Consider the following 12,794-nt stretch of genomic DNA (forward strand, 5'->3'; position numbering starts at 1 on the left):
CCACCTATGGGACAGACAAAATAGAAGCAACTTCTAGTGGGGAAACCCAAAATCCCACCTTGTTGGCAGCCAAAATGGCTTGTGTTTTTCAGGGGACCAGCCAAATTAAGTAGCTGGAAACACAAAATTTCCTGACCAATCTTTATCCCACAAGAGGATTTCTAGGAGGGAGGAGAGTAGGGGCAGAATCCCAAACCAAACTCCTGGGCAGCCAGCCTTGCAAGGAATTGTATTTTTTTTAGCAATTCAGAGACAAAACACTAGAAAGGGGGCCTGTGCATGGACAGGATTCCTGTTTTCAAAGTAAGACTGAGAAGAAGAAACTTACTTTTTCTCTAGACATTCCACATACTCTTTCTTCTTCCTGCGGCTCTCCTGAGCAGAGATCTGTGAGGGGGGCAGAGGGGAGTCAGTATCATAAGCCTCTGGACATTTCTTTGTGGCTCATGCATCTTGTCTGTTTCCTTGCACTAAAGGCAAATGAGGAGCTGCCTTCCAGTCTGCCATCCCTGATGATCTATAGGCCAAAACTGGGGAGGATGGATGCTGTAGGATGCAGCCTTCCTTGGCTTGGAGCCTGCAACCATTTGTTGCATTATGCCCTCGATGCTGAGAGCATCTTTAGGGTTTCATTCCACTCCTCTGACTCACATGGGTATATGTTGTGGCCATTTGGGCTGATTCTACCCCAGGCCACTTCTGAGTCACTGGGTGATTAGTTCAGTCTCACCATTTTTCCCACAGGATGCTTTCTAATCCCAGTCTAAAGTCTCACAGCCTCTGCCTGGCTAGTGAACACTCTGCATCACCCATCCTGCACCATGCAATGGCTTTGGTTTCCTTGTCCTTGCAACAAGGCCTGACCAGACCAGTTTGTCTGATCTGTGGACCCTTCCCACTCCACACACTCCCAGGAGCTGAGCAGGAAGCCACAGTTCCCAGGTATGGCTGTATGCAGAGCATGCAAGCAGAGATGCCCCTTGGCACCATTTTTGTGGGTTGGGAGGCTTGTGCTAATGTACCAAAGACACAATCCCACCTTTTTTGAGCTGCAGTGCAGCTGAGAAGGTGAGGGTAACTATAGCATTGGTCAGCTGAGGATGCTCTGGAATCATGGGAACTGCATGATTACATATTTTGCAGTCACCTTGTTCTTGATTTTCCTCCTGACCCTCTTCAGTGCTTTCTCCTCTGCTTTGGTGAGGGGCAGCTTGGTAGGAATGGGGTAACCCTCTGCAATCAAGGTGCGCTTCTCCTCTTCAGTCAAGAGCAGTGGGCCAGAGGTTCCTTGTAACTTCTGAAAAACACAGAGAGCATCCATCAGTGTCAGCAAGGCGTTCTACTCCAGTGATCTTCCTTAAAGACTTGCGGAGCAGCCAGAGGCTGCATCAGAATAGAATACACTGCTGCCCATTGACATCAAACAGGTGCAGGGCAGTGCTCTTTCCTACTCTCAACTTGATCCTAGGGGCACAGCTCAGCAACTCCTTTCCTCTTTTCCTTGGGAGGGCATCTGTTCCTTCACTGTGAGGCTGGCTACACACCTGCACTGCGGGACCCTGGCAAAAAACTTCTGGGCAACAGTTAAAAAGGTCTGGTTATGGGAATTCCTCTCTCATTAGCCTTCTCAGAAAGTCCTCGTAGTGCATAGGTCACTTCCCAAAGTATGGATGAAAGACAGCACCTGCTAAAACAAGATAGCTGCTGGTAGATGTGCAAGATTCACTGTGCCTCTTCTCACTCCTGTGAGCACTTCTTGTCCCCACATCCTTGTGCTAAGACATCACATTGCCTTGACAGAGTATTTAATCTTGGAGACCTTAGCAAGGGCAGGAACCTCCACCTACGCCTTGGAATTCCTACAAACCCCTCTAAGCAGCAAGGAGCCCTGTGTCCCAGCCCTGTTGGCTCCTTACATGTGGTGCTGTGAGGAGAGGTGAGGAGGAGATTGCAGTAGAAGAGCGAGCAGCAGGCCGGGCTGGACTGGAGGGAGGCAGGGACCGAGGACTCTGAGATCCGTCACTGTCACTGCCATGGCTGCTGGGTGGAGTTGGAGGCATCTGCACCAGGTCATCTACTGAGGAATAAGGAGATTGGGTCAATGTCTCTCATGTCAGCCTGTTGGTATAGGCATAGGGCCCTGCCATAACACAGGGCTGAAAGGAGAGGGTGATGAGTTTCACAAGATGGGGTGAGTGAGAAAAAGGCTTGACTGAGTGCTGCCCAAGACAGAGGTTAGACTGACCTCAAATGTACTAAACTAGGAACTGCAGAGCAGCTGGCAGGGCTTTGCCAAGGAACAGAAGGTATTTACAAAGCAGTAAGGTACTCCAGTGTCAACCAACATGAAGTAAAAAACCCATGATGTTTTGCTCCATAGCCTGTTTGCAAGTACAGGAAGCTCTGTGAGAGAAAAGCTCTTCCAAAAGCACTGCAGGGCTCACACACTTGCCAGCACACTTGATCCAGCGGGGCTCTGGTCACTCAGTTGGTTTCCAAGCACTTGAAAACTGTCCCCACTTTGTACTGGAGAGCCCTAGGGGCCTTAATGGAGGTGGGAATATGCCTAAGGAATGTCTCTCTGCGGCAGTGGGAGTTCCCTTAGTGCTTTCATTTGTGCATCGGCAGATTTTCAGATGCTTGGGTTTCTTTCAAATTAAACTGGATCCTGAATTTCCTGACTTTCAGATGGTTATTTTTGGATAGCTCTACAGTCTCTCTGAGGATTTTAAAGGCACTCTTGCATATTTCCAGCTCTGAAGGAGCCTGTTTTGCCTGGGAGTCCCTGTCTGAACAATTTTGTGTGTGGCTTCTGATGCAGACACTGATCTGAGTTAGAACAGTGCAGTGCTCTATTGTTCTCTGCCCCAGTGCTACCTTATATGCACAGCTCTGCCTTTAGGTGTTCTCCTTCTGCCCTGTATAATAACAATCCATAGCTGAGTAATATAGTTGACCAGGAAATTCTATCTTCTTACCTGTAGGTACATTTAGAAACTGGTTCACCTCTTTGGGTTCAGCTTTGATCACAGGTGCTGGAGTCATTTCTACAGGAATCTGTGGAAGAAAAGCAGAAAGAGCTCTTGGCCACTGCCACCTCCCCTGCCCAGAAGGCTCCCACCAGTTCTGTCCATAGCCACTGCTCCCCTGCTGCCTATCCAGCCCCATCTCACAGCTCTGCCCCAAAGGAGCCTCTCACCATGGAGGAAACCAAGAGTTCAAACATTAGCCCCTGAAGTCTCAGTTGCTGGGCACACAGAGTGCAAACACATTTACAGAGGAAGTGGCACTGGCAGATGGATGTGCTGCCAAGCAATGCACTGAGCTGAGTACCTCCAAAAGGGAGATGACTTTTATCCTTGGCAATTCTTCCTCTGATACACCCAGACAGTGTAATTTAAACCAACCCCTGTGTTACCACGGGAAGTCCCTCTTTGATCTGCCTTCATTATAAATGGGAGTATAAAGGTTGTACAGAAACAGAACAACCCTGCTGTCCTGTTCATGTGATTTTCACCAGGCCACTGTTTCCAGTCGGAGGGGACTGAGAGCTGAATAAAGAGTAGATTTACTCCCATCTGCATTAGGCTGCCCCTCAGCCTCCTGGCTTGCCAGCCCCCAGCCCACCATAGGGTGGAGTTTTCACACTAAACAGACACATTGCAAACTCCTCCAGACTGTAAACACAGCTGAGAGCACCATGGTATGGCTGATGAGCATACACAGCAGAGACTGGAGGGCACAGCAAGTTCAAGCTGTGTAAATAATAGAGGAAGTTTGTGCACAGTTTTGGCTGGAAGAACCCATTTGTTCTGGATGCCTGTTTATATGGGAAGATGTTCAACATGAGTGAAAAAAGGAAGTGAACCCCAGTGATGCTCTACTGTTATCTGCTGAGCTGCTACAAGATAGACAAGGTCTGTGTGAGACTGGTCAGACCTTCTCATCCAACACAGCTGGTCTCAAGGCCAGCTGAACTAAGCCCTCAACTCACACCCACATACCAGTGGCATAAGTGAACCTCCTTCAGACAAAGAGACTTCTTAAGAACTTAGATGTGACTAAAAGAGTTGTCCCCTTGTTACACAGAAATAATAAATCCTGCTGCTTCATAGGAAAAAGCAAGCAGGACGTGAAGTGGGACCAACATTTCCAGTGAGCAGCTACAAAGAGTGAGAGGCCATGTGACAAGTCCAAAGCCATGAAAAAGACAGTGGCAGAGCTGGGGTCTATATGCAGGAATAGTGGAGTCACTGGCATCAAATTAATTGACACTGTTCTCTGAAAAATTAAAATAAGCCAAGAGTGGCTACAGAAATACTGGCATATTGGAGGACACAGATCTCCAGTAGGTGCAAGCTTAAAGCTTTTGGCTTTTGTGCCAAGGAAACATGCTTATATTTAACTGAGATTGTAAAGCCTCCTGTGCTGCCATTTCAAGAGGAGAATGACAAATAATGCAGTATTTGGGCTTTGTAACACCTTCTTCGGTCTGTTCAGTAGCTAAATCACCTTCCAGGACCCTGAAGTCACATGGCTGGGTCTGCATCACCAGGGGTGCTGCTGTGTGAGAGCCCAGACTCCCGACAGATCTTAGATGGGCTCACCTCCTCAGGGAGTGGCAGTCTCTGCAGAGGGTTGAGGTTCAGCACTGGTATGGAGCTGGCAGGTAGCTGGGACTCAGGCAGGTCTAGAGGCAGGTTCTGTTCCTGTTTCACCATGATGGAGCAGAGCTTGGGTCCCAGTGACCACACTCCATTCTCCAGCTCTGAAACATGCACAACATGAGTCAAACTCCAGCAAGAACAAGGCAAGGGAAAAAAAAGCCATGCAGACAGCTTCCTCTCACTGAGGAGGCTGCCTTTCCAAGTTTAGCACTGTCACCACACAAGCATGTGTGACAGGCCCACAACACAGAGTACAAAAGGGAATGAACTCCCAGTGCATGGAGAGCAGACAGGACAGAGATAGAGGAATTGTGTCTCTGCTGTGCTCCGAGTGTACAGCCCAAGCTCTGGAGGACAGCTGCAGGGTTTTTCCTCCAGCAATATCTAGGTCTCATCCTCTGGAGCTTATTTATATTTAGGGCTCAGTGAGAGGAGGATGCTGTGTTGCTACTCCTTAGGCAGCATGGCCAGCATCACAGAGCTGCCAGGTATGTTATCTAGAATAGCACCACCTCTGTGCTAGAGAGCTGGTGAGAGAGCAAGCATGATGACAGTGAAAGGCTGACAGTGCTACTTTGGCCCCCTGATGATGTTGTGCCAAGTACCAGGGCTTTGCTGCATGACAGAAGAGGAGGAAGGCCCATTTCTGTGGAAGGAAGCCCACTGCAGCACCTGCTTGTGAGGCTGCTTCCACAGCTGCTCCACTCAGTCTCACCTCTGAGACTCTCTTCTCTACCCTGGGCTGCTCAGGGGACTGCTGTCCACAGCTGTACCCTGCTGCTATTGCTGGCAGGGACAAGAAGCAGCAGTGAGGGAAAGGGAGTGTCTGAAGAGAATTGAATGGAGTCATGGGGGCATGCTCCCCTTGCCTCCTGCCTGCTCTGTCCAGTGTGCATCTGTGGTGTGAGCCTGGCTTGCCACTGGAAGTAGAGATCCCAGATAAACTACAGATCAGATGGGAAAAAGACCGCTAGGAGAGCTGCCTGGGCTCTGCTCTAAAGTTTCGTTCTTTGCTCTTCAAATACTTCAGCCTGCCAAAAGGCTACTCCTAGCTGGCCTGCAGCCTGCACCCTCCTTCCTAATCCTCATCTCTTCCCTTTCCCTTTTCATCTGACAAGTAAAAATACATTTGGCTTGACACAGGACAGATTATTGCTAAGCGTGTCACCAGAGAGAGCTCCAGTTGCCTCCACAAGGCCACAGTCTGACTCACTCTCTAACTTCTCTGCATGCAGCACATTCAGTCAGGCCCAGGGACGTTGCCTAGCTGTCTGCTGCCAGAGCAGTTCTGCAGTGCAGGCCTCAGTCCAGAAGATGTGCTGGCAAGAGGAGAGAGGGAGAAAGGTCTTCCTCTGCTCCAGAAAAAACTGCATGAAGAAGAGTACAAACAAGCAGCTGTTCATATAGGAGCTGCCATTTGATCTAACTTAAAGACATGTTAACATTGTTTTTGCCCTATTCAGCCTCTGTTGTCTTCAGGAGAGGCCAGGGCAGAATCCTGCCTCTGGCCTTTGCTTGGACAGAGTGGTGTTAAAACCCAGATAAGAACTATATATGGTAACACCGTGTAGGCCTTGCCAATGGGATATGCTGTTCTCCTGTCTTTGGTCTAGCACCTCTTATTTCTGCCTAGACATGTCTCTCTAGCAGATGTTCATTCCTTCCAGCTGCCTCTGTGACTGGATACCTTCAAGCACAGACCCAGCTCCCGTGCTGCGTGTGTCTCAGCTGCCTGTGCTGCTCTCAGTGCTGTTGGATTGCCTTCTAGAGCTTCCCACAATGCAGCAGGGCTAATGTCATCAGGCAGCATCTCAGGCAGGGGCGCACTGTACAGCTGCGACAATGCAGAGCCTACTGAGCAGACACAGAGTAGATTGTGTTTTCTCTGTCCAGATAAGGACATCAAACCCACAACTGGCAGTGATGTCCTAGTTACCCTGATATGCAGACAAACCCCTTCTGATGGAAGGAGGCAAGGTGTCACATAGACATAAGTGTTTGTGTCCAGAAAATTTGGACTGACTTCTGCCTTTCAAAGAAATAAGGGACCCTGAGAGATCTTCAAGTCTATCCCACTGCTCTAGGCAAATTCAACTAAACCTGTGTCTTTCCCGATAGATGATTCACCTGAACCTACCCCTTTGAAAAGTGCTAAAGAGTTCACAGCTTCCCCATTTAAACTCTTCTATGGTTTTGTTATGCCCACCGTGGGAATATTTGGCTACTCTGAAGTTCCTTACTGTCATTTGAAGCCTTTTCCTCCTCATCCTTTCTGTTGCAAAGATCTGCATTTCTCTTTTCTCAGATGTGTGAGGTATCCTCTGTCTGTGAGGGCTGCTGCTGAAGCAAGTTACCAGACAAGGGGGAGCAGACCACCAAGGGCTCTCCCCATCAGACTTGACTCAGTGAGAGAGCAGCCCCCAGTGCTGTCAGTCCAGACAGGCCAAGTAGCAGACACCCAAATAAGTATGTGCTGTCCTCCCATTTCCTGTCTACATTCTGACCCTGCTCTTTTTCCCACCCTTGGAGATTCATCTGGGGAGTGATTAGGTTACAGAATCAGAGACAAATAAGCCATCAGAGGGTCAATGAGGGACTGAGGAACAGGCATCTAGTGTGGACACGTCTAGGTTGTTCTGCTGCCTGAGAGGATTTTTCAGAGGATTTTTTTCAGTTTTAGAGGTAACACTGTAACACTGCAGATTTCACTGTATGTTGGTGGATGAGGCATGCCAAGATGCTCATCTTTGCTCTAGATACTCTGTACCTATTGGGAAGAAACATGGCTGACAGATATCTGTAGCTGCCCAGGGTTGAGGAGGTGAGGCAAAGAGCAGTGAGAAAGCAGGACCCATACAGAAAGGCAGGCACTAACCCGAGGTTGATCCAATGCCCGCTGTTCTGCACAACCCTGGCTCCCCCTGCTCCTGGCATCAAATCACACCCTGCAAAACTCAGGGCTGGTACTGAGAAATGAAACAGCCAGTCCGTATGCACAAGCCATCTGGAAAGCAGACTCCACTGATAAGCAGGGTCACAATGCACCCAGTGGCTTGCCCTAGCTGACCTGTGTTAGTGGGAACCATGTGGGAAGGGACAGGATTTGGAAGAGTTTTGGAGATCTGTAGAAAAGCTGGGAGAAAGCTGATAAAAAGCAAGCCTCAGCCAGCTCCAAGCCTAGACAGAGCAGGGGCATTCCTGAGGAGCTCTGCAGACTGAGCAGAGCTTGCTTAATGTTAAAGAAAAAACATTTCTGGGTAATTAATTGGAACTGAATGTCTAAAAGGACTGAGACTGGATGGAGCTGTGCCAAAAGGACTGCACAGTGTTGCAAATACTGGACCTGACTCAGGGTTTCACTAGAATATGACTCACATGCAATTATGAGCCAAAAAAGCCCTGGAAAGATGACCTGAATTATCTAGCTGCAGGACTGGGTGCATGGGTACTTCTATACCTGCCATCATAATGCTAGGCCTTAGTCCCTTATTAAACTGATCTGCACTCTCAGAGAGCAAATGCCAGGCCCAGCTCTCCTGGGTTGTGCACTGAACACCCTGTGCTGGCCTCTGCCCAAGGATCAGTGTCATACTCCATTCAAGAGAGTCTTGCCTTTGAGACATGACAGATGAAGGAAGGGCATGTGCAGACACAGTGGAGAGAAGGAGAAGTGGTGCTAAGTGTCTCAGAGAGGAGTCCTTGAGATAGCTTCATGTAGGCAGTCTTCATTTCACTTTCTACCAATGCACTCTTTTGGCTTCTCTCATTCTCAAGTCTTATCTCCTCTTTTTTTCTCCTGTTTTCAGGGGCAAAACAAAGTTGTGTTTATTTGTTCATGCCAGTTTGGGTTGGGTTTTTTTTTTTTTGTTAGCTGCCCCCTCCAAGATTGTACTGGGGTTAAAACTAAGGAAAAATAAATGCAAATTGAAAGTTTTTTTGATACTAAGGCAGAGCTGCTTGGCCTGCCATAAACCTCTCTCCCAGCATCTCTCTGAGATGCCCCTAAGGAATGTGGCAGATGGTTGTGCCTTTTCAAGTACCAAAGAGGTAGCAGAGGCCAGCCTTCTCTCCTTCTGCCTTGGCGTTTGTACCAGAAAGCTGGGATCATTCCTAGTCATGAGAGGGAAGCCTCTGTCCCAGGTCTCACTGTTGCTCAAAGGAATAGCTGTCTTCTGTGTGTACTGAGCCTGTGCCACTGCTTTTTCAGGCAGCCTGGTGTCCATCAGCTGTTGGGACACCCACACAATCCCACAAATTACAGGACTCTCTGCAAGGACAACTCTAAAAATACCCAGCCATCATAAATTATCCTGAAATGAATTGTTTTAAAAATAAGTTTTGAAATAACTGTTTCTCTCTGTCTCCTGCTAAAATCTGCTGGTAAAGAAGCCACTTAGCTTTCCACACATACCAGCACTGGTTGCAGCCAGAGACTCATGCTTCCTATGTGCAAGCCAAAACCCTGCTGCCTGATGCAAAAACAGAGCTGGATTTGGGCATCCACACCCAAGTTTGCAGGGTCCTAAAAAGACATTGCCTATTGCTTGCCAGAAGCTGGCAGCACACGAAGCCCCAGGCAATTATTATCCTCATAAATAACAGTAAGCCCGGCAAAGGAGTAATGTGACTATCAGAGCACAAATGGAAGGGAAAAATGTGGGCTGTATTTGACAACAGCAAATCAAATTCTTCCCCGGATTAGCCATGTGCAAGTCCAAGGAGTAGCTAGTTTGTCCTTATATATGAAAGCCAGCCAGAGCCTCTGCTAACAGATGTGCCCAAAGCTGTGGAGTGCACACATCTCATGCTCACCGTTAGCATTATCTTCAGTCTTGACAGGCACGAGGGGGCTCTGGGGAGCAGAATCTCCACTGAGGGAATAGCTGTGCTCTGCCTGGATGCCTGGAGTGGGTGGATCCAGGTCCATGTCCAGCAGAGGGTTCTTCTCAGCCAGTACTGGGTCATCGAAGAAACTGCTGAAGAGGTCATTGGAGAAATCCTCCATGTTGTCAGAGAAGTGATCCAGGCTCTCTGAGAAATGCTGAGGTAAGACAAAGGGGGAAAGAGCATTAATGTTAACTCCAAGAGGGATCTGAGAGCCTTCCTCTGCACTGAGAGTCAAACCTCAGCATCAGCCCTTTTTGCAAGGCAAAAAACCGGTTCCTATTCCTCACCTGCATCAGTCTGACAAAAACACCTTGATAAGATAGAAAGAGATGTGGTGCTGTGCATCACTGCATGTTTATCTATGCCACAAACACGCATGAAACTTTTCTACATTATCCTATCTCCCCCTTCATTTGTGAGTATCTATCTGTGTCTTCCAGACATCATCTCACTGTGACAACAAAATGAATAGAGTACCAGGAAAGAGATTCCTGCGATGACAAAATGTACGTGTGGCAGAAAGTCATGGTCTCAGCACCTGTCCTTAGTGACAGACACTTTTTCATGTTCTCTGCCAGCAGCAATAGGCACATTGATGCCCCAGAGAACATCAACCCAGCTGCTGATTTCTATCAGAGAAAAAAGATCAGTTGGATCAACATAACAGGAAGGCCCCCTGTTGTATTTAATTTCCTCTGGGATTTAACAGCCCCTCTGTGGACCATATGAGGCTGTACTTCAGCCAGATAATGCCTGTGAAATTTAGCTCCCCGATGAAGTTTAAACACTACAGATGGGCTGTTAACAACAAACAATCATTCCACTAATCATTCCAGTAACAGTCAGTAAATCTGGCCAGTGCTGCTGCAGAGCTGAGCTCCTGATGCTACAGGGAACCTGTTTCCTTTGAGGCATATCCTCCTATTCAGAAGTCAAATCACTAACTTTTCCATTTGCTACAACAAAGCATTGGTTGGGCAGGGAGAAAAATGATGGCTGCCAAACACCAGCTGAAAAATTATCCCATTTGTTGGCAGATTGAGGCTTCTGGCTCAGGGAGAGGAAAGAAAAGACAGATAGATTCAAGAGACTATATTACACAGACAGAACTGTGTAACTTAAATGAACTGGAGAGAGCTCAGCAGAGTCAGACTGGGTCTGTCCCCACACCCCCTGCCTAGAAAAGCATCTTGGTGGGCAGAAAGGCATTGAAAGCAGTATACTGAAATACCAAGAGCAACAGGGTATGAATGAGAGTGGGAGAGACCACGTAGGTCCTAGAGTGGAGACATGAATGCCAATGAATTCCAGTGTGACAGCTCAGCTCAGGAGAGAGCCTGGCTTCTAGAGAAGCACTGGGTGTGTGCACTCCTTTCTTTCCCCAGCGCTAAAACTGAGGCAGGAGGTGGCCAGAGGACCCCGGATGCTGGAGCCTGCAGGTTCCTGCTCCTACCGGAAGGTATATTTGTTTTACCTGAGTGTAGTACCACTCTGTCAACATTCCACTGGCTGTCAGAGCTTTGGGGTGAGGCTGGGGAGTGAAGCAGATGAACAGACCCACACTTCCCACCAAGTAGGGGAGGGAGATGGTAAGTGGCAGCACTCCAATATGTCGGTGCCTTTCACCCTCCAACATCATCCTTCAGCTGCTTAATATAAAACCTCAGATGCTTATAGAGCATGCTGGAAGTGGGGGTGGCGTCCCTGCCACCTGCATTGACTGACATGAGATTTCTCTCCATTCACCTCCTTCCCACTTGTCCTCCGACTGCCTAGAGTGACAGCCCCACAAACGACCATCCAAGGCTTCCCTGGAGACCAGACACTCATGTGCAAGTAGGGTGGAGAAGGCACACTCGTGCTAAATCCTAGTGTTGAGGCCCTCCCTGCAATGTCTGGGCTAAAGTTTTCTCCACTTGTTCCCACAGCAGAAGCAGAGTTGGCGGGATAGTTTGGTAAAATCTACCCAGCCATTTCCAAGTTGCCTAGGAGCATTTTTGCACTTGAATCAAGTAACAGAAAAACACCTACCATCTGTGGGGAGTGTAACTTCAGAGGGAGCTGAGTCAGCAGATGGAACTGGGTTAGATAGTTATCTAAAAAGCACTGGAAAACCAGGTTTTGTCCTATCCTACAGCATAGAAGGATAAAGAGTTTGGAGTCCTGAGTATTAACCCCAGAAAGTGCCTGCTCATGTAACAGCTGTTCTTTGTCTTGTGTTCTCTAAACAACACAAGCAAACACAGGATGTGAACACGATAGCCTTATGGTGAGGGTGAGAACCACAGAAAAGTGAAGGGATTCAGAGTGCTGGCTGCTAATGCACCACGACACAGCAGACATAGGCTCAAATTATATTTAGTGTTGTGACCATCAAAACTAGAACCACTGTGTAGCCATGGAAGAGAAGCAGAGCTGGATAGACAGTTGTGGGGAGAGCTGTCTGTGACATGCTTCAAATTTCTTTCACAACTGTGCATTAACAAAGGCAGAGGTGGGATTGAAGAGAGTCATGTAAATGCATTCATGCAGTAGTCACACAGATCATCTTCTAGCGGCATCCCACCCACATTTACAACAATGATCCCTTGGTCAGTCAACAATCTCTCCATTGTTGGACAAAACTACCTAGAAGGAAGAGTTGGAGATGTACCTCTGGCTTTATTCCAAGACTAAAAGAAATCACCCCAGCAGCTGCTGAGGGGTGAGAGAAGAGTAATGAGTGCAAGGGACTGAGTTTCAGAGCCTTAACACAGGCACCAACACTGGCAGGAGTAATTTCAGGTTTCTGATTCTTTTACACACCACCCAGAAGATTTGCTGCTGGAAGACCTCGCTGTTTGGAAATGACAATGAAGGTAACACTGTTTTCCCAGAGGTGCAGGAGTTCAGGTGCCCAAGAGACCACTCTCTCCCAAGAGACAGAGGCCTACTGCACAGTACAGGAAAAACATGGGTGATGCATGGAGAATGAAATTTGCAACCCTCTATGGGAATCCAGAAATGTTGGGGCATCTACCCATCTCTGGCCTTCTGGGTCCTATCCTTCATGACAACTAAATACTGGCAAAGTCTTCTCATCAAAGCAGCCTCTGCTGATGAAACACAAAGGTGTTTCAGTTCTCACCACTCACTCATATAGCAGTCCAACATCTCCAAACACAGACAGTGGAGAAAAGGGATGTAGCCCATGAGATTTGCCGTAATTATGGTTATTATTTATTATCAAATTAGTTATTA

General features: G+C 48.0%; 1 protein-coding gene across 3 annotated transcripts in view; it reads right to left on the bottom strand.

Moving 5' to 3' along the window:
* CREB3L1 (cAMP responsive element binding protein 3 like 1) overlaps nt 1–12,794 on the bottom strand; it is a 45,160-nt gene that overhangs the window by 11,455 nt on the left and 20,911 nt on the right. For 2 of the 3 annotated variants that reach the window (XM_033515262.1, XM_015632094.3), the window contains exons 2-7: nt 9,480–9,708; nt 4,608–4,768; nt 2,979–3,057; nt 1,917–2,077; nt 1,148–1,297; nt 329–387 (exon numbers count right to left, since the gene is read on the bottom strand). In XM_033515262.1, the coding sequence (XP_033371153.1) occupies nt 329–387; nt 1,148–1,297; nt 1,917–2,077; nt 2,979–3,057; nt 4,608–4,768; nt 9,480–9,708 (839 nt within the window). The remainder of the gene's footprint in view (nt 1–328; nt 388–1,147; nt 1,298–1,916; nt 2,078–2,978; nt 3,058–4,607; nt 4,769–9,479; nt 9,709–12,794) is intronic. The other variant, XM_015632095.3, reaches the window with a different exon arrangement.

The sequence above is a fragment of the Parus major genome, chromosome 5 (genome assembly GCF_001522545.3).
Source record: "Parus major isolate Abel chromosome 5, Parus_major1.1, whole genome shotgun sequence".
Lineage (NCBI taxonomy): Eukaryota > Metazoa > Chordata > Aves > Passeriformes > Paridae > Parus > Parus major.